Source organism: Mycteria americana, chromosome 4 (assembly GCF_035582795.1).
Source record: "Mycteria americana isolate JAX WOST 10 ecotype Jacksonville Zoo and Gardens chromosome 4, USCA_MyAme_1.0, whole genome shotgun sequence".
Lineage (NCBI taxonomy): Eukaryota > Metazoa > Chordata > Aves > Ciconiiformes > Ciconiidae > Mycteria > Mycteria americana.
The window spans coordinates 76,288,273-76,315,763 of NC_134368.1; the positions used below are offsets into that span (position 1 = coordinate 76,288,273).

The 27,491-nt window shown below is 37.4% G+C and overlaps 1 protein-coding gene across 8 annotated transcripts in view; it reads left to right on the forward strand.

Moving 5' to 3' along the window:
* Positions 1 to 6,743, forward strand: part of ANAPC10 (anaphase promoting complex subunit 10) — a 38,975-nt gene extending 32,232 nt beyond the window's left edge. For 5 of the 8 annotated variants that reach the window (XM_075500981.1, XM_075500980.1, XM_075500979.1 and 2 more), the window contains exon 5: positions 6,360 to 6,743. In XM_075500981.1, the coding sequence (XP_075357096.1) occupies positions 6,360 to 6,590 (231 nt within the window). In that variant the 3' untranslated portion in view covers positions 6,591 to 6,743. The remainder of the gene's footprint in view (positions 1 to 6,359) is intronic. The other 3 variants (XR_012775627.1, XM_075500985.1, XR_012775629.1) reach the window with 2 other exon arrangements.
* The last annotated feature ends 20,748 nt before the right edge of the window (positions 6,744 to 27,491 follow it).

The following is a 27,491-nucleotide window of genomic DNA, read 5'->3' on the forward strand; positions in this document are numbered from 1 at the left end:
ACTCTTCAGGAACTGCTATTTGGAAGAATGGAAAACTTCTCTTACCTAATGGACTGAAGTTAGATTTCTTGACCGTTTAAGTAGGTGACTGATTAAGACCACAGAGCCACCTCCTTAGGTGGTCGTTGCTTCGTTAGAGCAAAGAAGTGTGCTTTTCACAGTGGGTCCTTTCAGCATGTTTCTGTGTTTCTTGTTAAGCTGCTAATGTGGTGTCCCTCCTTTGACTCGCTTGGAACTTGCGAAGTTTCTTTTGGACATGCTTCATTTTTCTGCTGGAACTGGTGCATCACTGCTATTAACTGGTTCTCTTCCTTCCTAAGTGAAGTGATGGCTGAAGCCCAAGCTCTGCTACTTCATGTGTTGACAGTTCCAATACTTGGAATTATGCAGAGGTCTACTGATTCTGAATCCTGGTAGCTATATGGTAGGACATGGCAGTTATGGAAATTTAGCCAGCTTTCTTTCTCCTTGCCAGCTGTTGTGAAAACATATTTGGATAGCTGTAAAAAAACAATGGCTAAACAGGGAAAAGCCTTTTCTGTATTTGGTCACTCAACTTGGAGAAAGTCTGTGTATTGATAAATACTTCGTTTCTGAAAATAGCATTTATTTCCTCTGGAACTTAGTTTTATAATCTTCTTCCGCTTGGAAGGATACATTATTTATTGAGAACACCTGCTTTGAAAAGCTTAGGGTTTTTATGTAACTGTATGGTAAGAACTAGTTAAGCACATAGAAAGGCGAAATTATATTTGTGAAGAAAGAGTCTAGCCTCTACTTCTAATTTCAAAGGTGGCTAAGTCACTAAAATAAAAAGAAGCAGCTTTAACAGTTTTATGAGAAAAGTAGGAGTAAAATAAAATGCTGTTTGCTTTCACAGCCTGTTTTAGAGGCAGCCACTAGAAATATGTGTTGCCATTTGCATCTAGTAGTCAGATGATTAAATGGAAATGTGATGAGTTACCAACATCTCAGAATCATGTTGTATCATGCTGAAGCTGTGATGGCAGCAGTAATTCTCCGCTTTTTGTCAGTACATGTGTGCAGAAGAGGATTTATTTTTCTTCAGGGGAAGAAAACAGGCTGCTTTTTCTTCATATGTACACACAGAAAAACTTACTCCCCTGAAATCTGGGAGCCCTGTCTAGCATATATTCTGGGATGTGTTTGTAATGACCCTGAATATGAAACTACTTACAGTGGGGTTTTTTCCTTTCTGTATCTTCACAAAAGATATCTTCATAGGGCAACAAAAATCATGTATTGTTTCAAGGATATTAGCCTACTGTAAATATAGCAAACAACTTGGGTTGGGTTTAGAAGCCTAGTAGAAGTAGCAGTTTGAGTTATGCCACTTTGAAGACACCACGGAATTTAAGCAGAATATCATCGAGTATGGAAAAGAGGTCAATATTCCCTTGAGGATTAAGTACAATAGAAAAGCCTTCTTTGGATAAATAATTTCCTATCCTATAGGGAGGCCATCAATACCAGTGTAGAACAAGCTTTCTTTTAAAAGCTCTGGTCTTGTGTTCAGTCATCTTTCTGAAGTGTAGCCTCAAGTTGCTTTGGCTTTGATTTTTTTTTTTTTTTTATTTTGTTGTGTGGTTTGCATCTTCTATGGTAGAACACCCATTAGTTGCAATAGTAGCCTTGCCAAATGTGTATGGAATTCTTTAGAATCTGTGGACTATATAACAAAGTGAAGAAACAGGGCTATTAAATTGGCTGGGGAGGAGATTTCCATTGAGAACATAATTTCTGCTTTGGCTTTCAAAATAACATGGATTACTGGAGTGGGAGTATATGTCCATAGGTAAAGCTGTAGCACACAGAGGACAGGAAAAATAAGAAAGCAATGGAGAAAAAGCAGGAGAAGAGATAGATAAGAGTATATAACAGCAGCAAAGGACAGGTGAGTGATTTTTCCATTTCAATTTTTATCCCTTTGTTCCTTTATTTTGACTTTCATGCTCTTCTTGTTTACCAATTATCACAAAATGTATAGTATTAGAAGCAAATTAAAAAAAAAAAAAAAAAAAAACCAAAACAAACAAACAAAAAAACCCCAAAACCCAAACCCGAGGCTTTTAGTATATTGTGTGTAAGATTAGTCTAGAGCTGCAGGAACTGTCCTGAGTTACTAATACTGAACTTGCATTGAATTCTTTCCTTTTGTTTCCCTTTTTTAACCTTTTCTGGTAAAACATATTACAGAAAGAAATGTCCTATTTTTAATTTCACTCAGGTAATTAATCCTATAGCTGGTTTTTAAAACTTTCCTGGAATCCAGTTAATTGTGACTGGTTCTTCATGACCTACATAGGAGGAAAAAATACAGGAGGAAACTTAATCTCATAGTGGACTTATGCGGTAGAGTTGAGGTGAAAAAAAAAAATATACACACACACATATATATATATATATGTCTATACAGTGGCTAGTGCTTTTAAAGAACAGGGTTGACAGCAAAGTCAACTGAAATGGATTTAAAGTATAATATTTATTATAGGTAGAGTTGCTAGTGCCACCTGTACTTAAGGTTGCGTGACCCTTTCCATTTTAAGGCTTAACTCTTAGTTACTTTATAACTTTTGCCAAAGTTCAGTTCAGACAGATTTTTCCATGCCAGATGTCTGCTTTGGGTTGAAGTTTTTTGAAAGTTTCAGCCAAAGCAGTTCTGTTCCAAGAATAAGGCTAGTGAAAAGTATGCTATTTTGCTTGTGTGAGAATATTCTGGTGTCCTTCTTTGATGCTCCAGTGCCCCCAAGCTCTGAAACAAGGATTTGAAATTTGGCAATAGTTCAGCCTTTGTGTTGAGGATGTGCCTTTTGCCTCCCTGTAAAAATCCACCCAAATTTCCAGACCGGTTTACAAGGCTTTGAAAGATTGCCATTTGCATGGGCTTAATAGGAATTTCTTAAAACTTCACAGTAAGTTTCCTTTAGATTCTGTTCACACTGGGAATGCTCCAGGCAGAGTAGAGCTGCATATTTCATTCCACTTCTGCTAGGAATTGTAACGGCTGGATCTGGGTGCTGACACTGAACTAAGAGTGGGCAGCATTTTGTCTTGTACCACCACTGCCTATTCCCATGTCCTGTTCCTTCTCCCTGGTGAAGGATCTGGGCCCTCTGGAAAAAGAAAATCACTCATCTGAAAGAGCATGACAGATGTGGAGGAGAAGAACTTAGGAGCGTGTGTGTGTGTCTGGTTTGTACCATTCCTTTGGTCACAGAAAATGTGTGTATCATACTAGCAAAAATATTACGTCCTTTTCTGGTGGATGTTCAGATAATTATCATTAGGTTTTGTTGTATTTAAACTTCAGTAGTTGAGTGGGTCTCAAGGTTTTAATCATTTTACTGAACTATGTAGGCATCAATTTAAAAAAAAGACTCAAAAAAAGTCACAGTACAGTAATGTTATTTAGAGGGCAAAAATCAAGAGCTCACTTTTTTCAAACATTTAGGTCTAACTCAGACCTCTTGCACTTAATACATTGTAGTACAGTCACCAACTTCATTGCAAGTGTTGCATACTTTGTCCAAAAGGCAACTATTTGATTGGAATGGGGAAAGGGGTCTATTCTGAGGGTGAGTCCAGGATTTATACAGAAAAGGATGTGTATTCATCTGTTACAGAAGTTGCAACGTGGAGTAAGTGAAGCAGAGATTTCAGGAATAAAACAAAAAAAAGGCTTTGTGGCTAAGGCAATTGAATGCTGCTTGATGAATTGTGTGCAATCTGTGCTTAGTTATGGTGTTTTTACATGGTGCACTCAAATAACTGTTCCTACGTGGCTGTTCATACTGTGTGTTCTAGTGACTGGTTTGAGAACTCTTACCAATTTGCAGAAATGCAGACACTTATAACTGCAGGTGAACTCAGTGGGAGCTAAACCTCATGTAAAATACTGTATGTTACTAAGGACAGTAAAAATCAGGTTCAAAGTGTGTGAAATTTGATATCTGGAACTAGGGAATATTTTAATCTAATTAACCTAATGCCTCAGTTGCCTGCTTTACAGATGTAGAAATTACTTGTCCCATCTCTGTAGAAAGGCTCATGAAGAAATTGGTCGCCTTTGTAGCAGGACTGAAAAATAACATGCTATAAATAAAGCATATGACCACCTCCCATTGATCAGTGGTGAAACAAAGCATTGATAAATATGTAATCAAAAGTTGATTTATGTAACAAGATACAAGTATATTATTACATTAGTAAAATTACCTTTGCAACTCCTATCTTTCCAATGCTTACCTTTATGACCCTAATCATTCTCTTAAAATAAAAGATGTGATTTTTCTCTGAATTTAATAAGCATCCAACTTCCTTTCGTACAAATAGTCCAATTTTGCCAATCCCTTGGTAGCTCTCTTGGTTCTTGAGGTGGAGTCGTCATTTAACTCTTTGCAATTTCTTTCCCAATAAAGCATGCAAACCTGAACTATATTGGATTTGTCTGAAACCAATTATGGAAACCAATTATGTCGACCTATAGAAAGTGGTACTTTTTTTTTTTTTTTACTGTATTAACTAATCCATTTCATACTGATCCAAGCATAAAAATCCCGATATCATAGCTCTGGAACTTAAATGTTCCACTTCTAATCAGCAGTCAAAATTTGTAAACTGTGAGAATAATATTAAAATGCCATTTTAATTAGCAATAACCCTTTAATTGTCTTCTAAATCATAGCCACTTTACCTTAGTACTAGTTGAATAAAATATTACTGGGATCCTCATCCTTTCTGTTCACTGTGGAGATGCAAAGCATACTTGCTCAAACCGTTGACTACTACCTCAGCATGGTAAATTTCCCCTTTGTAAAGCTGCTTCAACAGTACATCATTTTTATCACTTTGTAAAGCCAACCGTTACCTGAAGTTTCCTATGCAAAAAAAGATTTTGTAGGATTTTTGAAAGGGACAGTGTTACAACAAATAACTGAATGTGTGTTTGTGGAGGTGTCTAGCTCCTGGAGTGAGAAGATTTGCTGCTAAGCTTTAGTGAATGTAATGCTTTGGAAATTATTTGTTGGAGAGCCTGCTGCAGTGGAGAGTTTTGGGTTGTGGGTTTTTTCTTTCTTTTTTAAGATGGAGGTGTGAGAGGTTTTTTTGTCTCTTTAAACTTAAAGTAGTCATGAAACTTTCTTTTTTTTCACTTGTTTCTTGGGTCATTCCCTCAGGGTGTTTGCTGCCTCTGAAACAGTAGCTCTCAGATGGGTCTTTTGAAAGCTTCAGCAAAGGCAAGACATTTGACAGGATGTTTGTCATGCAGTATTTTCAGGAGAAAGATGGGAATTTTGAGCTGCTCAAAGCATAGATCTTTAGAGGAACTTGGCTGCTAAGAACAGCAGTCTTATTTGCTTAGCTGTGTGAAATCCACTTGCTTGTGGACAACTGTTTTGGGTTTTTTGCTTGTGTGTTTGTTTTTTTTTTCTCTTTTCCCCCCCAAGACTTCCGCTTACTTGTGTGCTCTTCCATATGTGTTTTGAGCTGTGCTTTGAAGTTGGGCAACTAGCTTTAAACAAAAGCTGTTACCACACTTCTGCATAGCATCTAGCTTGATTTCAGCATGCTGATGTGTCAGTGATGTGGTTTACAGTTAACGAAATGCAATTCTTTGCTTGCTTTGACGTTGGTTTCTGTAGGATTAAAATTAAAAAAGAAAAAAAAAATCATATTACACTTGGTTTGTTGTATAAAAGCCAAGTCAAAATGGACCTTTGAATGTGATTAAATGGCTGTGCAGCAATTATTCATTGGCCAGGGATCTGTCTTGACATATAGGTGAGATGAAGTCCATGAGTTATCCTGTATTTTTTCCTCTGTCACTTTCCTCTTCCTCTTCCCCAGTCCCCCTAATAATCTAAGGAATTTCTGAAAACCCAGACTGTGTAGATTTAGTTTCCTACATAAGTCATTCCAGCATATTTTAGTTCAGAGTGCCTAGATAAAACGATTTAACTTTAAGATGCATATTTTCTGTCATCTTTGAGCAGTGTACTTCAGTAACAAGATCCAAATAGTACTGCTTTGATTTTCTTGAATTTATACTCAAGTCTGTATTTTTTTTATATTGATTTTTATTTTAAGGTTAAGGCACAAAATGAAGGGTAGATTCTGGAAGGCAAAAACAAACAGAACTGTAGTCAACCGAATTAATTTGTATCCAATTACACCAGCAGCAAATTAGCTATAAGTATTCAACTGTACTATTTCAAATTCATTTGAAAAACTAAAATCTGATTTGCAAGCCTCTGCTCTATTAAACAGGTTTAATATGTGATCATTTATATTAAGTATGTTAACTGTTTCTGAATTTTGCTTTTTTGTCTTGTTTTTGGCAGCAACTTGAATTAGTGGAACCAAGCGGCTGGATTCATGTTCCTTTAACAGATACTCATAAGAAGCCTATTCGTACGTTTATGATTCAGATTGCTGTTCTAGCTAATCACCAAAATGGAAGAGACACTCACATGAGACAAATCAAAGTGTACACCCCAGTGGAAGAGAGCTCTATTGGTAAATTTCCTAGATGTACAACAATTGATTTCATGATGTATCGCTCCATAAGATAAAATTTCTTAATGAGAAATAATAAAGGCATTTTTTGATGGCAGTATCATTGCTTAAGTATTCAGATACGTAAAGAGCAGGGTTTACTTCAGTGTAATTATATCTTTATGTTTATACTTTGTACGATTTTTAAATAAAGATAATATTGTGTTACAGTATATTGTAGTCTGTAATTTTGCATTACTTTTGCTCAGAGTCTTTGAGTGCTCTTGTAGTATCTGAGAGGAAAAAAACCTGGGCACTTTAAAAGAACGTATTTGTGACCGGGAATCCATAATTGGTCTGATATAACACAGTTCTCTTTTTGGGGTCATTTCTTCCCCTAATCATCATGCATGGAAATAGTTTGTTCTATAGTGTTACTGTTCATTCCTTTACCTAAAAGTTGCTCTTTTTAAAGAGCATTCTTCTTGAACAGGCATGGTTTAAAGACATTACCAGTAGTATTTTCCCGTCATTGCTTATGTTAATGTGTTATATCCTTTTCTGTCTAAGTTTTTTTTCCTGCTTAATGACTGCATGGATTTAGCTGTCTTCATAACTGTGAAGTAGATCACAGAATCGTAGAATATCTCAAGTTGGAAGGGACCCATAAGGATCATTGAGTCCAACTCCCGGCTCCTTGCAGGACTACCTAAAACTAAACCATATGACTAAGATCATTGTCCAGATGCTCCTTGAACTCTGACAGGCTTGGTGCTGTGACCACTTCCTGGGAAGCCTGTTCCAGTGATCAATAATTAAATGAAGATGACAATGACATGAAGAAAACCAAACCTTTCCAAATTACTCAATATAGTATATACATTAATATAGATACACTGAATATAGATCATCTAAATGTGATAGCTGTTCAAAACAGGAGGAGTCAGAAATGCTCCAGCATCATACAATAACAGTAGGAATGAATCTGAAGGTCCAATGCACCTTCTAAAGTACCAAGAACTCAAGTGTATAACACAAGGTAATCTCAGACTCATGGTATGGAGTTTCTTTAACGTGTGTTTTAAAGTAAAGAACATTGCAAGGAAAATGTATGCTTCATCTGCTTGTTATGAGTGGGAATATTTAACACCTCTACTAATGTCTCATAATCTAATTACTAGTTATTTCACCTTTTTAAAAAATTAAGTAGATTTTAGAAAGAGAGGCTGTTGAAGTACAGAGGTTTCTTTTAAAATCTTCAGTACTGATCAAACCCATTCTTCCTCCTGGCACCATAAAAGTTGATGGTAAATCCAGACTAATCTCAGCCAAGGAAAACTTCTGACACTCATCTTAATTGTGAGCAAGGAAAGGCTAATAATGGTGGAGGCTTATCAAACAATGATATAGTATTCTCCAGAGGAGAAGGAAGGTGAAGTAGAGGAAAATGGGAACGTTGTCAAAGAAGGATAAAAATTCAGCTGTTGAAATCCTTTGTATACTTAATGAAGTGAGCTGTTGTTTACTGAACAATTTTGTCCTCTGGCTGAATTCCACAGTCTTTAGGAGGGTAATTAAAATGAGCATTTCCTGATAATGAACCTTGTAGAGAAGCCTATGACTAGCCCGGGTTCTCTGTTTAAATGTGGATTCAATCATTTCAGGAGGACCATAATGGTACTTTACCTTTCCATGTAAAGGATGTATCAATAGCAGAATTCCTGTTCAGCAGAAGCTGGTTTTGAACTCTTGCTTTTCACCAAGTCTGTCAGTTCAGTGGATTTTATTATACAGTGTCAAGGAGTTGTACATTCCTATTCACTTATTTGAAGCAGAGTTTGTACTTTTGATGTACTGCTTCATATTTTTCTGTCCAAAAAAACCCCTGGATTTATCCAGTTATTTTGTTAAGTTATAGATTTTTAAGAAAGGAGATTTTTAGGCATGCAAATTTCCTGGTTTTCTCCAAGAAGGTAAGATTGCAGTTATCGACCCTAGCTTTGTATTGTCAAGACACTGTTTCCTACTTAATGATTCTACCACAGATAATTCTGTGGTAATTCTGAACTCTGGTCAGTAACACTTAAAATATTTTGATTCAAAGAAACTTTGAAGTATTCTTTTCTCTTATGTGTCACTCTACAGTATTTATTACATAATTCAATAACGTATGTATTTATTTTCTCATCAGTTCACAAAAGACCAGTCCTTGAAATGCATATGAATACATTCTGCATGAACCATCCCCAAGAATGGTTCAGGTAGGAGTTCAAGGATTCCATAAACAATTACATGTGTCCAAGTTTAAGGGTACATATTTCAAAGCAGCACCCATTATCTTTAGACTAATGAAGTCAAAGTAATATTGTTCTGTAACATTATCCAGTAGACTAGGAACAGGCCTGTCAGTGCAGTCTTGTTTTGCTTATTTCTGCCCTATCTCAGTAGGCATTATTTTTGGATCTTTAGAGAGCTATTCCTGCTTTTATTGACTTTTCAGGGCTCCTATGTCCATGCAGGATAGGTGCCAATATTTGTCTCCAATATTTGGAATTGTTATTCCTGACAGTCTAGTTGAATAAGCTGAAACCTAGTTTGAGCACTTATCCTGCTACTCTGAAATCATAGATGGTGTTCAAGTGGTTTCAACCATAGGTATCAACCTATGATAACGTAGGTTATCATAAGAACCTATGATACCTATGTTAAACTGGATGATGTTAAGCTTTACTCTTAGGGAGGGAAACTGTACTTACAAATTAAATTTAATGCAAGTCTTTTAGTAGATACCAAGGTGCACAAGGCTCTTTAAAGGTTAAGGCTGTAGTTACACTTTATTATTCTATCAACAGCAGATCCAGTCTGAAGCTGCATATTCCAATATTTTGTTTCTACTTTATTGCCAGAGATTACCGTCTCCATGGTTGAGCCTCTTCAGATGCTTTCGTAGCTGTTCACAAAACTGCATCTGTGAAACACTTAGATCCTTGGTCTGTCCTTGGCCCTTTAAAATAAGTGTATTCTTAGTATTGGGTGGAAGCAAGTAGTGTAAGACTGTGGGAGTGAACAGTGAGTCATGATGATGAGGATGGGAGTAGATTAAAAGGGAGAGTACAACTAGTAACACCTTCAACTTCTGCTGACAAAATAATATAGGACCATGCCTGAAAGGCAGTATAAAAATGCAAACTCATTACTACAGTTTGTGTCTTGCTCTTTGATATTCAGTGTTACTTGAAAACAAATACAGTGGCCATTCTAAATGGGCCCCTCACTACGAGAGAGACATTGAGGTGCTGGAGCGTGTCCAGAGAAGGGCAACGAAGCTGGTGAAGGGTCTAGAGCAGAAGTCTTATGAGGAGTGGCTGAGGGAACTGGGGTTGTTTAGCCTGGAGAAAAGGAGGCTGAGGGGAGACCTTATCGCTCTCTACAACTGCCTGAAAGGAGGTTGTAGAGAGGTGGGGGTCGGTCTCTTCTCCCAGGTAACAAGTGATAGGACGAGAGGAAATGGCCTCAAGTTGCACCAGGGGAGGTGTTTAGACTGGATGTTAGGAAATTTTACTTCCCTGAAAGGGTTATCAAGCATTGGAACAGGCTGCCCAGGGAAGTGGTTGAGTTGCCATCCCTGGAGGTATTTAAAAGACGTTTGGATGAGGTGCTTAGGGACACGGTATAGCAGTGGTCTTGGTAGTGTTAGGTTTACGGTTGGACTCGATGATCTTAAAGGTCTTTTCCAACCTATACGATTCTGTAAACGCATCTTAAATCTTTTCTGTGTTGTTTCGTAACAATTGTAGCTACATTGCATTGGTATTTAACATCTGTGCAAGTACATTTGTTTTTTAACATTTTTGGTGCTTTGTCACATAAGGCTGCTGATTTTTAAGTGATGAGATCCTAGAGGATTGTGTCTGAAAATAAAGCAATTTATTGCCTTTGTGTATTAATATTGTGTACTTGGTATTTGAATTGGGATAAACAAACTGGTCTGCCAAACCATTGCAGGAAGCTACTACATGTTTGTTGTGTTTAGCTGCTACTTTTTTTTCTTGCTCATTTTTTTCCAGACACACAATTGTCTGGGATCTTATCACTTGAAAGAGCAATTTTATGTTACTAAGCACTAGAATTGTTGAGTATACAGATTTTTCCAGACTGTTTGAGAACAGAAAGTTCTTGTAGTGTTAACTTAGTTAAAGCTTTATATATTGCCTAGCCACATGCTTTTTTGGAAGGTGTCAACGAGTGCTGTAAATTACAGTTAACTGCTAATGTGCACTAGAGATCCAAAATTACAAACCTAAAAAAAAAAAAGCCAGAATGAGTTACCTTTGCAGTGAAAATTCACAAAAATAAACATTCTTAGACTCATGTATAAATAGTGCTGATGGAATACTAGAACTGTTTTGATGTTGATCATGAATTTGCAGCTTTTTAGTGAAAATGGGAATAACATTTTAGCTCGATATACTTGTGTCTCATATTCACTTCCCGCTCAGTCTGAAAAAGAAATTTCCTTTGCATCCTTTAACAATATCTTACATTCATAACTATTTTGTTTTATTTTTCTCCACATGCACACTTTGGCTGCTGTTTGGAAGGAGACAAGTCCTGGGAGTCTGTAGTCTTTAGTATGTCCAAGTTGTCAGCCTCTCAGCAGAAATGAATGCAGAACTATACCTCTAAAAAGTATAAAGCCAACAATTGACCTATTTGCCCTACAAGGTGGTTTTACAAATGTTGACTTCAGGGGGTGCTAAGAAGAGACAGGTTGTCAACTTTTTGCCAGCTTAATGCATACTTTTTTAATGATGAGCAAACAAGACTGCTTCTTCAAAGTGATGAGAAAAAATAATCAGATATTCACAAACATGGCTTGCTAAGAATTATAACTCTGTGCCTAAACCTTAGGGTAGTTATGTGAGTATTTTGGCTTGCTTCTCCAAATATGAAAGAGTAAGGTGTACTGGTTACAAAGACTACTGATCTTAAATAATTTTGATCCATGGAAAAAAGAGAGCTTTTATAAAACTTAAAAAATTTTACAAGGTGTATGCTCAGAAGATACTTTTTTGCTATTTGTCAAATAGAAACATACAATCTTAGCATTGTTTTTGGCACGCTGACTACTAACTGAAGATATTCAAAGTTTAGAATTGAATTCAAATCAGTGATATGTCCAATCTAAAGGCTTTGGAGAGGGGAAGAGGGTGTACGTTTGTATTCAATAATGGCCAATACTTTAGGCTAATAAAGGTTAAACGCTTCCTGAGTAACTCTTTACTAAAACAATGCTCTGAGCAGTATACTATAGGTATGTCCCTATGTTAAAGATGTTTCAGAGGCTTCGGCTGTTTTCCCCTGCCCAAAATCGCAAGACTTTTCCAGCAGATCGATAAGTAATTTCCCAATTTGTTTTTACAAACCTTGGCTATAAGGACAGATACCTTCTTTACACTGGCGCTCTTCTCCAGCTGGACACGAAGATTATAGTGGATGATTTTGTGTTATTACTGTAGCAGTATCAAAATCGGCTAGTTTATCAAGTAGCAAGTATGCAAGAAACTGAACCAAGGGAGTTCAGAGTTGTTTGTTTCTCAAGCATTATAAAACTCTTTAGCATTACTCTCAGCATACAGCTGTATCAGGGAGAGGAGAGGTAGCCAGGAGGCCACCTTTATTCTGTGATGGTCTATTGTGGCCATACCTTAAGATACTTGATAATTTATAGTCCCTTGTGACTAATGTGAAAAATGGAGGGAACTACAGAGATATTTATAAAAGCTAGTAAGGCATGAAATTTCTCTTTTGTTTAGCAATGAATTATAGAAAAATTCCAAATTAAGACTTAGAACACTATATCTAAAGCCTGCTTGCTTTTTTGAAAATGCACTCTGGTAAGTGGATGAGCACTTAATGTACTTGTTTTCTGTTAAAGTTGATGGAATAGTGCTCAGGAATTTCAACAGAGTATTGGGTTAGGTCATTTTGCATATTGAACTACAGTTACTTTTTAAGTCTTAAGTTTTCAAATTTTTGTTGTAGTCTGACTAGTAGTGTTATCTCATGATGACTTTACCTCAATCATTTACATTTTGCATTTTTTACATTTTCTTTACTTGCTAATATTAAAGAAAAAGAGAATTGCAACTTGCACCATGGCTGAAAAGTTGGCAGTTTTCTAACTTCAGGCAAGGTGTAAAAGTATATTCTGAACTTTCATGTTTAATTGCAGTATCAAAAGCAGAATTATAGGGTAGATGAGAAATGAAAGGTAGGAATCATCTTGTTTTAACTTGTGCAATGTGGATTTTTTTTTTCTCCCCCTGCAGCTGGAGCATTGTCCTTCACTGTCAAAGCAGGCAGCAGTTTATAATCCTGAATGGACTCACTGGAAAACTAGAGTACCATAAAAAGGGATAAATAACAGACTATTAGTATATTATGTGTGAATTGCTATGATTAGCTGTATTATATAGCAATATCACTCCTTGATTAGCAGATTGTGTTTTCCGTATCTTTTGTTTTGTCATCTAATATGTCGTTGCTAAGTAGTCTTTCTTTTTTTCTCTTGTATGAGAAATATCTGATAAATATTGAGTAGTGTAAGATTAAGGTAATATTGAAATAAATGAGAGACAAAATGGAAGATGTATTTGTTCTAAGAAATCATGACTTGGCAGTGATCTGAATCATCACTTCAAATAGTAGTAATTTAGAGTTTTTAAAACTTTTTTGGGAAGATACCACACTAGGCTTTTCTGCCTTGCAGAACAGAAATTTGATTCCTAGCGTAAGTGAAAAAGCCTTCCTTTAATTTAAACTTTGGCTAAAGTCTCTTTATAGACACTAAGAAGAGGGAGGTAACTGAGTGACCAGGATCTTGATGAACTCCTGTTGAAATGAATGAGAGTAACTGTGTTTTGACTAAGTCATGTCTGTGTGTCTTCTCAGTACTGCAGTGTAAACAAAAAAGGCAGATGATGGGAGAGGGAGAAAAGAGGTATTTGCTGCTCGTGGTTTCTAAAATGGAGAACAGCAAAACATTTATGTTTTGCTTAAGCTCGCATAGGGAGTCTCTGGCAGAGCTGGAAGTTGAAGCCATATCTCCTTTGTCTATCTTCTCTTTCACTGTGAAGCGGATTTTCAGATAATGATACTGTTTTAAAGACAAATTTTGCAGTAATGCAATTTCTATATGTAATTCTATTTTAAAGTTTAAACTATATTTTGGGTTTTGCTGTTCTAGTTCAATCTGTAGGGGAAATACTTTTGCCAACACTGTGTCTATAGGTGCACAACTGAAGCTCTTCAGTTGCTGCCTTGGTGCTTGCTCTTACCTTACCAAAAAGGCATAGCGTACTGTTTAGTGAAAGACGGATAAGCTACCTTATGTTTTGTATGGGATACTTGACATGAGATCGATACTAGCTTGCAGTCTGGCTCCAAGATCTGTGTACATGCCATTTTCCATGCTTTGTTTAGTATAAATGTAGAATATTGGACTTCTATTGATTTTTAACTTTTTTTTGTATAGCTACTCTGTACATTAGACTTCAGGTGGCTCTCACCCAGACCCTCAGTTACTTAGATGTGAGTGGCCTGCTTAAAGCATTACTTGCTGCCTAATTCTGTAGTTGCCCTAGTCTTCATAAATAGGCGTGCTACTAAGCTGTTGGGATGCTTGGAGCTCTAATTCAAGCTCAAGTAATTCATAACCCAACATGAAGACTATCAGACTAGGTGTTTACTGAACGGTTGGCATGTAGGTAGTTTTTTGAGAATCAAAGGCTTAATCTGACATGAATGAAGTATGAGAGATCAAGAACTGAAGTGAGTCTTACTCTTGGGACTTGTTTTTCTTCATCTGTGTTATAATAGTTTAAGGGAAGTAATTGAAACATGGTTTAGGCTTGAAATCTGTTTATGCACTAGAGAGCGAGCCAGATGCCAGATTGCCAGTACTGATTAGCAAAAATGCATGAACTTGCATGTAATAAATGAAGTGATTGAAGAGACTGAAGGACCATGGAGAGCTACCGGTTATTGGGAAGGCAAATCATCACTTCACCTAATACGAAGTGAGCCGCATCTCTAGGCAGCAGGCCACTGCTTGAAAAGTCCACACCTCTCACAAAGCAATAGCCAGCAATAATTGTAATTGTCTTGAGTCAAGAACTGCAAGTGAAACAGGTGCTCAGGCAATTTATACCACCACCTTGTGAAGTAAGTTGGGCTAGCTACAGAGCAGAGTGCCACTTGTAGTAAGTCAGGGTGACAAGACTGCACCTAGTAATTACAGCTGAATCACATTACATCCTATAAAGAAAGAAGGAGAGTCAGAAGCTAGTGTAGTAAACTTCTCAGGAAACTCTGAAGGCTTTAGACATTGTCAACCATAAATATGTGTCTTTGTTTCAAAATGACCAGTGGGTTTTTCTATAACTCCTATTTTCAGGATGGATCTGGATTAGTAATACAAAAAGTGAGGGGTCGTTGCTATGCCAGGTCTAACTGAAAGAGTAATTGGTCATCACTGCTGTTATGGTGTTTTGGTATGTGAATGAATTATGGAGATAATTTTTAGTGGATATTTTTCTTGAATCCAGCTCTGCAGCTTAAGTAGAATGCATCAGAATTCTCTGGGATCATTGGAGTGACCCCAGATTGACATCAGCACGTGCCTGCCTACATGGGGGAAATGCAGGTTTGCAGCTCTGAGGAATAAGGAGTACATGGTTATAATATGCACTAGGATGCTATGCTTTGAGAGCCTGACTTGTTTAATCAGTGGTAACCTTTGGGCTCTTATTCCTAAATTTTGTTGTTATATGTAAATGGTTATTAAACACTGATCGATTGATTACAAGAATGGTTTGCATTCCTTCGCATGTATACACAAAAATAACTTTATTTAATATTAAACTACCACATTATTTTACTTCTTTAAATGCAATAGGTTTTTGCTGGAGCATGAGATAATAATCTAAATGCAATTAAAATATTCATAGTATTAAGAGTATGTACACTGCTCTCCAAAGATGGGATTGCTGAGGCTTCCAGGCAAAGGTATTGGGTGGTCTGCTGTTGGTTTGGAATACTTAAGTGTTCTGTTTTAGATCAGAAAGGTGTTAAGGTGCTTTTATAAAACTGTATAAACCATCATTAAACATTGTTCATTGAAGTAAATTTTAAGTAATCCTTCACGTGACATATTTGCTGTAGTTCCAGGCTGACATTTCAACAAGCTGTTTTACGTCAGCCTAACAATTACCTGTGACAGTTTCTCCATTTGCACCAAAGAATAAACATTTCTTGCAGCCAGTCAACAGTATTAGCGTGGTTTAGTTTAATGGAAGAGGGGAAAAAAACCCCAAGTAATGAAAATGATGCTAATACTGGATGCTGCTAGAGGATATAATCCAGACATAATTATATATGAAATGAGAAAGTAAGTTTGGGATCACTGAAAGCATTAAATATCTGAACTCTGATCCCACTGAAGTGAATTACCACTGTTAATTATGGTAGGGAACAGTTAAGCCAGTATTTAATACTTTAATTCAAGTAAATTAAATGGGATCAGTGACTTCCCAGTTATGTAGATAAGAACAGGCCGACCTGGAGCAGTTTTGAAAATTTCTTTCTCAAATGCTTCTTTCAATATACAAAACTCTTTTAGGAGTAAATTCCAGACATGTGCAGTGTAGCATTGAACATGTCATTTGTTGAAATCTTTTAAAATCGGAAGGTAAAAATTCCTTGTGTAAGACGAGAGCATCAGAGCTCTGCAACACTTAAGTTCTGGGACAGTTCATGGCTATAGATTCAGTTCTAGTGTTGACTGAAGATGCCTGCCATCATCACACTGTTGACTGGTTATCTTCCCCCATCTTCAGGAAAGCCCAATGATGACTTAGATCTGGCTGCTGAGCTAACAGTGTGATGATTTTTTTTTTTTCCCCCCTCCCCAGGCAAGACAGGCTGATTTACAAACACAAGGTATATAAACTATCACTTGCTTTTGGTTGAGTTAGGAATTAATCTCCAAGGTATGGAATTATTCACTCGTGTAGTTGGCATACCTGAAGGGTAGTAACTGCTGGTGGGATAGGTTGTGATGAGTGACTTGGCTTATAGGTGAGGGTGGGCATGGATGCAGTAGTCTTGCTGTTGCTGCGTGTAGAGCTAGGAGGTGTGTTTTTAGCATTAGTAGCACTTAAATTTTTCACTGCTGCTTGTTTGAACTGAAGTTTGGCAGTTGAGCTAATACAAGCTGAAAGGGAAAAGCACTGGGTTTGGGCTCTACAGAGAGCCTGATGTTACATATCAGGAAAAAGCTCACAGAGAGAACTATACAGAATTTCACGCAATTCCTTGAATTGATTTTGGTTACTGAAACCAAGCTAGTAAGAACAATTTAATTCTCTAGTTTTTGTCAATTTATTCTTTAATAATTAAGGGAAATAACCCCCAAAACAAATAATGTTTATAACTTGAGTAAAAAAAATTAAAGCTAATATAAATTTAGCTAATTAATCAATTCAAGCAAAATGAAATTTGTAATGAAAAACTCATGTCCTTCTAACTGAAGGTGCTACTAAACTAAAAGGAATATTTAACAAAAGGAGTTACCTAGGTTTCTTGAGAGTAAGGCTGTAATATTGCCAGGGGGACAATATCTAGCTTACAGAATTGGCCAAACAAAATAGCTAATGGCTGTTTCATTTCAATATTTACCATATTTTTATACTGGAGTTTCATTTAATCTATAATCTGAAGGAGCATAGGAGAAAGCAGTCTGTAAATTGATTCTCATTCACCCTAGAACAAACACTATCATGACAAGCAATGAATTTATGAAAAAGTAATGTCTAGGCATTTTAATTAGAAAGCACCTCATAAAAAGAATTGTCTTGTTTTCTGCATTTGTGCATTTCCTTTAAAAATGTTTCTCTGTTTAAACTGAGTAGAAATTTAAAGTAAAAGCTGAACTGTAAACTCTTGCTGCTCTTTGACAAAGGTATTTGTCTGTTTTTCTATGCAACTGCTTCAGGTTGCTGTCCTGCTGCCATTGAAAATCAGTTGTAAAATAAATAGGTGTTCATTCTGGTGCTTCAGGGTAGAGTCTTTAACCTTGGACCACACATCTCTGAAAAGAATTTCTACTCTTAGGAACAAATAAGCCCACACAATCTAATCTTTCAATTGTCTTTACATTAATCCTCATGTTCTGTTTGGTGTGATTTTTGATTCTTTTAAATTTTATCTTTAAACCCAATGCCATACTTAATATAATACCTACTGCTAGGCCAGGATCTTGTGATAGCTTGTATTCAGTATTAAAGCTTATTCTCCTGCTTTTAATTAAGACTAGTCTTAAATATTTCAAACATTATGCTTTATGTGTTCTATCTGTTGCAGATATCATTTCCCATTATTTGGCAGGTGACGGAGAATTACAGCACTTTCTAAATGTACGTTTTCCATTGGAAAACCACCGATGTGATCGGTAGTTTAAAGGGGCAAAGTTTTAAACCAAAATCTTAATGTGTGGAAATGCTTACAGGCTATTGTTAATCTTTTAGCAGAGCTAGCTAATCTTTCAATATGAGTTATGTATACCTTCATTATGTTTGATTATTTTCTATCCTTCAACGTATTGAAAAACCAGGAGAGAGTCTTTATTTTGTGTTGCTTCTCAACTAAGTCTCCAGTTATTCTATGTCTTCCTGATATGTAGATATGTAAACCTCAGTGGAAGCACATGTACCACATCATCTTGTTGTATCCTACGTACCCAATCCTACTGTATTTTTATACTTTTATTCAATGTGGGTTTTTTAAAACATCACAATAAAGGAGTGATGTAGGTAACCCAAGAATAATTTTTTTCTATTGGTTTTTGTCTTCTTCCCTATCCTCCCTTTTTTACGTTCAGTAGCAATTTGCTTTTGTTTCTTCCCTGTCTGTGATTTTTTTTCCTTTTCTTTTTTTCAGATTTTATTAAGGCTTGTTTATCAAGTAGTGGTACTTCTAAAAGGAGACTGTTTATCTGGGTATATCTGAAAAAACAGCACGTGATTTGTCTTTGGTATTTACCAACAAAGAGTCTGCGTCATCCCTGGACTCTCAGAAGTACTATTTTCTGAGTATATCATTCCCATCAAATACCTGTTTAGACTACTTTCCTCCAGACACTGTAATTTTCATTTCTTCCAGATAGAAGAATTAATTGTGCTCTCATGTTAACATAAAGCAAGGGCAACCTCATTAAACCAGTGGAACAGTGTAAGTGAGGAGAGGGTCAGGTCTTGCATATTAAATAAAAAAAAAGATTGATACAAGTATCTTGCAAAGATTGCGATGACAATTAGGTTTCTGTTGTCAAAAACTAGGATTATTTACATTGTTTGTGCAATCCTCTTGTTCCCATAAATTATGATGCGGTCTTTATATAATTATGTATTCTTTTTCCCCACCTTGTTTTAGGAATGAATCAAAATAGCATAGTGAAAGGAGTCTGTTACCTCTGGCTCATCTGGAAATTTGAAAAGTATGGAGTGAGGTGAAGCCTTGCAGAAAGGGAGGACATGGTTTTTTGATTAAGACAGATTGCTGTTCTGGAGAGTTGCACTCCATCTTTAGCTTCTCACACAATGATTCTAGCAAAGTCACTTAAATATTTTCATAGGTGATCGCTAATTGTCTGTTTCTTGGAGGATTTACTCTGAAACCCCTGGTTCAGATTTTCTAAAGTACTTAGTGTTCTCAGATGTTGCTGAAGGCAGAGGTTTGCTTGCATCATCCATTCTATTCCACTAAAGAGTTGGCCTGTTTAAAAAAAAAACCAAAAAACCACCAAACAAACCAAAACCAACTTTGAATTAAAACCAATGTAATTCACTTATATTGGGGACAAAAGCTTGCATTCACTTAGTCCATTTCTCTGGCTTCTAGTGGCAGACCTAAATTTCTTGCCCTAGAAGTTGTCATCTCTGGACCCTGCTTCACCCATTTGCAGGACCAGACTCATCTCCAAGTCTGAGTGCTTTCCCACCCGAGCCTTTAGTTATCCTCTTGCTCCCATTCTCCTTCCCCAGAGCTCTCATCTGTCTCCGTCCCTTTCCCAGATTCACTGTTGCAGCATTTCGTATCCTGTTGAGTCATAATTTTTCTCACCCAATACCTCTTTCCTCTTTTTTCCCCCCAAATCCCCTAATCTTCCCATTCCCCCCCCCCCAATCCTGAAGATTTTCCTTCCTTTCCCAGCTAGTCTCAACTAATACCACATGCTTCCTCCCCATATTGCATAATACATGTTCTGCCTGTCAGCTCTCTTCCTGTCCTGCTGAAGTAGCAAGATGATGAGATTGAGAGCACAGGGGAGAGATTTTTCTGCTTTTGGTTATAATAGTCAACCTAGCCCAAGGATACAATACCTGGAAACAAAAGGTTGACTTTGTCCTATAGCTTCACACCAGATCACGTTCAGGATTGTTCTGTGGGGTGTGCACATTTTTAGGCTTAGTCCAGATTGGGCAGACTTTCATAAATGGTTATAGGTGTATCTTCTACTGTCTCTCCTTTCCCATCGAATTTCAGAAACTCTACTGTAAAGCATTAGAGTGCTAAAAGTTTCCAAATAAAAGATTGTGAGAGTATTTCTCTGAAATGGCTGAATAGTTTTGGCTGGAGTTTTCCCAAATACATTCAGCCTGAGGCAGACAGCTGGTATGGGAAATTTCAGCTAAGAGTTGCAATTTGGCTAAGTTTTGAGAAACTCAGAAGAAATTTGTGAGGGAATGAACCATGGGTAAGGTTTCACGTTTCACCACATATCATCTTCTGGACAATATTATTTATCACTTTGTGTGGACCTTCCCATTTGGTTTACAATTCATTCTCTATAGTAACTAGCTAAGTTTCTGTACAGCAGAAGAGCTATTTTTATTTGGGGTTTATAGAGTCAAAGAGTTTTTAAAATAATTTATTTGCTTCCCCAGACTACTTGAAGTAGCCTTCTATATAGGTATAGTCTGTCAGGGGCATTTGTATTGGAAATATCTTGGTTCTTTTACACTTCTTTATAGCTTACTGTGGTGGGTTGACCCTGGCTGGACACCAGGTGCCCACCAAAGCTGCGCTCTCTCTCCCCTCCTCAGCTGGACAGGGGAGAGAAAATACAATGAAAGGCTCGTGGGTTGAGATAAGGACAGGGAGATCACTCAGCAATTACTGTCGCGGGCAAAACAGACTTGACTTGGGGAAATTAGTTTTAATTTATTACCAATCAACTCAAAGTAGGATAATGAGAAAATAGAAACTAAATCTTAAAACACCTTCCCCCCACCCCTCCCTTCTTCCCAGGCTTAACTTCATTCCTGATTTTCTCTACCTCCTCCCTGAGCGGTGCAGGGGGATGGGGAATGGGGGTTGCAGTCAGTTCATCACACCTTGTTTCTGCTGCTCCTTCCTCCTCAGGGGGAGGACTCCTCACACGCTTCCCCTGCTCCAGCATGGGGTCCCTCCCATGGGAGACAGTGCTCCACAAACTTCTCCAGCGTGGGTCCTTCCATGGGGTGCAGTCCTTCAGGAACAGACTGCTCCAGCATCGGTTCCCCATGGGGTCACAAGTCCTGCCAGCAAACCTGCTCCAGCGTGGGCTCCTGTCTCCACGGGTCCACAGGTCCTGCCAGGAGCCTGCTCCAGCGCAGGCTTCCCATGGGGTCACAGCCTCCTTTGGGCACATGACCTGCTCTGGTGTGGGGTCCTCCATGGGCTGCAGGTGGATATCTGCTCCACCGTTAACCCCCATGGTCTGCAGGGGGACAGCCTGCCTCACCATGGTCTTCACCACGGGCTGCAGGGTAATCTCTGCTCCAGTGCCTGGAGCACCTCCTCCCCTCCTTCTTCACTGACTGGTGTCTGCAGAGTTGTTCCCCTCACATATTCTCACTCCTCTCTCCAGCTGCAAAATGCACAGTTTTTTTTCCCCCTTCTTAACTATGTTATCACAGAGGTGCTACCACCATCGTTGATGGGCTTGGCCTTGGCCAGTGGTGGGTCTGTCTTGGAGCTGGCTGGCATTGGCTCTGCTGGATATAGGGGAAGCTTCTAGCAGCTTCTCACAGAAGCCTGTAGTCCCCTGCTACCAAAACCTTGCCACCCAAACCCAATACACTTAGACCAGGGATTTGTGCTAGAGTAGCACTGTCACAGAGCTAGTTGTCTTAGACAGTTTTAACCTACCACTGTCTGTAGCACCACACTGTGAATCTGCTTCCCTAGCATGCAGTCTGGTAATAAAAGAAGCAAAGTACACTATTCCTGCCCAGTTCTCCTTAACTACTTGTGTGAGCCATACTTATTCACACTCTTATTTTTCAAGCTCTGTCGTTATTAAACTTTTCTTTCTTCTTTCCTACCCCCCCCAGCTTTTCACTGGGTTTCAACCCAGGCTTACCTTCATTACTGGAGGCCTTTTGGGGCTAGTTGATGGTTCTTGATTCCTGGTGTATGGCTGTGACCTGCCCAATCTATTCAAAACTGTTGAAAAGCCAGTATCTTCTGTCATGCAAGGTTCTCTTTGCTAGATAGATGTTCCAACACTCTTTATTGTCTCAAAGTACAAAGCTCATGTACTTTATCTGGCCTTCATATACAAGACTTAATATTGCACATTAGGGCTATCACGAGCTTCTAAACTCTCAACCTCCTAAAGCCAAAAGCTCTGCTGAAGGCAAGGAAGTACTTGACAAAGACAAATCTGATCATATGGAGCCTTTTTGTGCTCAAATCAAACCAAACCAAATGAAAATCAAACCAAATCAAAATCAAATCAGAATCAAACCAAAATGAAAGCAGCCAAAAAAGAAAAGATGTCAGTTCACCCTGGAAGATAATTAAGGCATAGAAAGTCTTTCCCCATCTATTTAATGTTAGCTCCTGTTACCATCTGGATGGGTGAGTTGGGATAGAGGAGTGCTACCTGAAGACAATCACTCCATTGAATGTAATTTTTTGTTTCATGCACCTGTCTGCATGAAACAGTCTGCTAAAAACTGAGCACTGTCAAATTAACTGATTAAAATCATGAATACTACGGAGTGAGTAGGGATTGATTTTATTTCCCCTGACCCCCCAATGTCTTTTTTCAGTACAAGAATAAGAAGATATCAAGTTATGTCAGCAAATGAGTTCAAAATAAATAAAAGAATATTGTTCTCAAAGCTGTATTTAAGCTGTGTAGCTCCTGACTGCAGCAGGTGGAAGACATCTAAAGCTTTTGTGGTTTCTAAATGACTGAACAAATTTATGAGAGAAAAATCCATTGAAGATTATGAAACACAAAAGACATAGGCCATAAATTGTTGGAGATTTCTGTAGTACTGGGTGAAATACCATTACATGGTTGTCCTCTTACACTCTTCCCTAGGTATTTGCTTGCTGACATTGGTCTATACTAGTTTCTTCTTACGAACAGGATGGTGTGAAGCCCTAGCAAGACCAAAGAACTTTTGCTTGGAAAAGGAGGAAGGGATAAGGGAAACAAAAGCTTGGAGAAATGAAGTGACTACAGGGGACAACAAATGTAATAAAAGGAAGGGGTGTTAACTTCAAAGTATCAAAGATGGAAAAACAAGGAATTGGAGGGGATGCTGTTCAGAGCACCCTCCAAAGCACTAGAAAGTGCTTGAAAATATCTAAGGACTCAGTTGATACTTCCCAGAGGCTCCTATCAGGGACAGGTTGTTGAACTAAATGGACCTTGTGGTTTTACTTGATGCTGCTATTCATACATTCTTCAGCAGTTTAAGTTCTTGAACATTTGGCTGTTGGCAAAATTTGCTTAGAATGTGAAGCCAACTGAGAGTAGAAACATTGTGATTTGAGAATTAAGCATTGCATTTCTCCAACCCTAAAAAGCAAACTTTTGAGGGAGGAGTATGTTTTAGAAAGGCAGGGGGGAAAAACCCTAACTGTTTTCTCATCACAGTACACTGAGAAAATGTTTAGACTGATATATAACCTTCGTAGTGTTATGTTCTATAAAATTGGCAAGAGCTTAGTTCTTAGTCTGAATGCTATGCTTGTTTTGAAATTTAAATAATAAACAATTTATATATGTATATATTTTAGCTTAAAATCACATTTTGTCGGATTTGGCTGTTAATAAAAGCTTATGGTGGAATCAGCGCTCTGTCCATCCAGTGAAAATATGAACAGGACCACACAAAATGCTTCCACTGTGTCACTTCTTTTACTGCTGTTCCATTAAAATAAACTCCTTGCCACAGAACGAACTTGTCATTTCCCACTTCTCAAAAATATCACAAGTAGTGTAGTTTCTAAAGCTTTTCCACTTCTAGCTGTGGTACCTACTTGACTGTATTTGCAGAAGATGCCTTTATATTCCTCCCTGCCATTCCTTTTCAACCACATACATTACTGGATCTTAAATATACTGTATTAAATGCAGATTTTGGCCAGTGCTGCTTACAACTAAACCTAGGCTAGTCAGATAGTGTCATATTCATCTTGGTTTCTGTCATCGCTGATTCCAGAAAGAGCTTTTGATCTTAATGTATGTATTCTTCTATCCATGTCTACTTTAACATTTACTGAGATATATTCTTCTTGAATTGTATCTTCTTCTGGTTACAGTATGCTTTTTCTTTTTCTCCTGGATTTTATAGTTTACTGAGCTCCACTGAAGTAAAAAGAAAGAGCCTTTAACTTTATGGGCATTTGTTGGACGGGATAATTAGCTTATCTTGCTTGTGTGTTTGTGCTGTCTCCTATAATGTGGCCCTGTGTCATTATCTCATCTGCTGGGCTTGCTTAAATCATAAAAACCAAGAGTGTATTCTTATTCAACTTCCTTGATTCAAAACTACTTTTTGTTTAATCTGACAATGGGATTTCCCCCCCTTTTTTACAAAGTATGAGAATAATTGTTTAATGTGTGTTTTCAGTACTCCTGAGGTTTTTCTGAGTTACTTTTCTGAAAGCAAGTGCATAACTAAGATTTGTTTAGAAAGCAGACGAACCAGTTTAATAGAAAAATATTTTATGATTTCTGCTTCATATGCACGAAGGAAAATTCACAAAATTTCTTCAAATTTCATCTTAAAACTCAAAAATGTAGGTAGCGATAGCTTCAAATCACTAATGCCCAGCAAGTAGTGAACTGGGACTCTGGAGGTTTAGGATGAGTTGTCATATGAATTTATTATTCAATACCACCAACTCTGGTATTTCCTTTGGCATTATATCACCGTCAGAGTAGGTAGATGGAATTATTAAGATGCTCTCCATAAGACTCAACTATAGCATCATGGTTCAAAGATGATCTCCAAAATGATAAGAATATATGAGATTGGTGTCCTAATAGGGCTATAATTCTATTCTGGTAACAAGATACAGTAAAAGTAGATGTGCTGTTAAGATCCTTAACAGAAGTTTTTGTTTTAAGCATGATTCAGGATGCATTTTAGTTTGCAAATTGACTGACTTCACCTCTTAAAATCCTGGGATCAAATAACAGTGCTTGCTCCTACAGTTGATGAATACTTACAACATTTTGTTACTTTTTTATGCAGTTAGGTTCCAATACCTTCTCTTAGTTTACAAGAGTGTGAATAATCTGTGTTTACATGCACTGCCAGTAGTGTTCACAAGCTGGCAGGCAGGTAATACTAACTCACAGGGCTGTGCTTGAATGCATCACTTCTGCTATGCTCTTACCCTCCCCTGTGCCAACAGCTGAGAGAGCTGTGAGTTTTCCCTACACTCACATCTTTCTGGCTCATTGTCAGTCAAGCCATGCCAACTGCACCAGCCAGTAAAAGCATATAGGAAAAATAAATTTGTCATAGGAAAAGTACAGAAAAGTGATTATTTTCATGCAAGACTACAGTAAAGGCACTGTTAGGCTACACTTCACTAATGCTGAAAAAATAGCTTTCAAAATCAGGGGGTTTTGTCAGTGATAGTGTGCTTGAGGACACTTCCACTCAAAGGGTTAGGACCGAAACTTGTTTTTTAAAACTGCTGTAATGTAAACATTTTTAATAACTCTATGAGTGCATGAGACAACATGATATCATTGTGCTGTATCATTCTCAAAGAATTCTGTGTAAATAATAGTAAAGGGATGTGCTGGCTGATATGGAAGAAGATACAAGAGATGTGTGTAACAAAAATTATGTTTGATGATGAACTGCACTTTCTACAGTGGTTTATTCATTAAGTCTCCAAACATAGCATTTTTCAGGTTGTATATATTGTAATATAAAATAATAGAAAGAAAAATAGTTGTTGAAGTACATTTGTGACTGTTAAAGAAACTCAGCAGTCTTTTGTTTTTTAATCTTCCCATAAACACACACTTACCATTTCCTCTTGTTATTATAGGGAGGGGAAATCAAGCAGGCTCCTTTTTCTGTAGAACTTCACTTCTAAGTATGAATTACAGCTTCGGGATTTGTGTGATTATTTTGTGTCTAGTTCTTTGCAGGACCATGCAGAAGGCATTGTGATACTGAATGCTTCAGCTTACGCTTAAAGTTGCTTAGTCTTGGTATACTAATCTAAATAATGATAGTTTGTGTTTTTTGTACTCATACATGTTTAGCAGAATCAGTCTCATGAAAGTCAGTAATACAACTAAAATTAACACTAAATAATGCACACGGTATTTGTCAGAACCGTCTTAAAGGACTGTTGCAAGTGCATCAATTATTTAACTTAAAGACTAAGGTCAATCTCATTAATCTATTTAATATATTGTATTGACATATCGGAGACCTAATTTCTAGCCTTCACTCAAGACTTACTCCACGTGGCAGAGACAGCTATAGAGTAGAAAGTTCTTTTTCTTGCTCTGGAAATAAGGAGTACAGGTTGTAGAATGGCGTCAGATTTTCTGAAGTCAAAACGTTCAGAGAGTATAAAATGTGCAGAATATTACAGGTCCTTAGCTGTGAGATTTAGGGACAATCTTGTCAAAACTTGCAGAAACCAATCTGTACCAACACCAAAGACTACATTTTCCATTCTGCTGAGGAGGCTTACAATGTCAAGAACATTTAGGAGTAGGAGTTTTCACGGGAAAAATATTCCCTATGTGGCAGAAAGATAACAAAGTCTGCCTTCTCTTATACCTGCTATCTTCCTGATCCTGATAGAAGGTGGGGAAGGGACTATGATGAGAAACTCCGAGTAAGACACGGGATTGGTGCTGGCAAATTGCACTGTATCGACTCCTTTCCTGACATGAAATGCCTAACCAGTTTTAATCTAATGATAGAAAAAGACTGAGTCACCTGTTGTTCCATTAGTTGAATGTGCATAGCACATATGAAGCTATATATCACTTATAGAAAGTTACATATGAGAAATGAGAAGCCAAGAGAAAAATAAAATAATTTCTGCAATATGAAAATATAATTAATTATAAAAGTAATATGAAAAGTAATATTGAAATATTTAACATAAGATCCTCTGAAGGCCAGGCTATTACCAGTGTAGTTTACGACAGTCTTTCTTGAGGAGAGGAGACAATGCTTGTTTGGCTTCAGAAGATAGGAAAAAACAGAGTTTCTATTAATGGCAAATCAATTTTGTTCGGTTGATCAGAGGATCTTGTCTCAGTGTGCTTATCGTGCATGAGAGGTGAACCTAAGAATGCCAGAAAAATGCTCTGTTTTGCTATATTTCTGATGGCCCTTCAGATACTTTAACTAAAGCTATCTCTTATTCTGTGATAATTTAGAACTTTGCAGAAATGCTATATAAAGTAGGTATAACAACAGTGGATCAATTTCTCCATCTTTTGGAATGTAGTTTAGGTGAGCAAAATTCCAGGAGATACATGTACCAGAAAACCCGCAATGATCTTTCACTGGGCTCATCTGTGAAGCCCCAGGAACTTAAGTTATTCCAATATCTATTTGAAAGCTCTGGCCTAGATC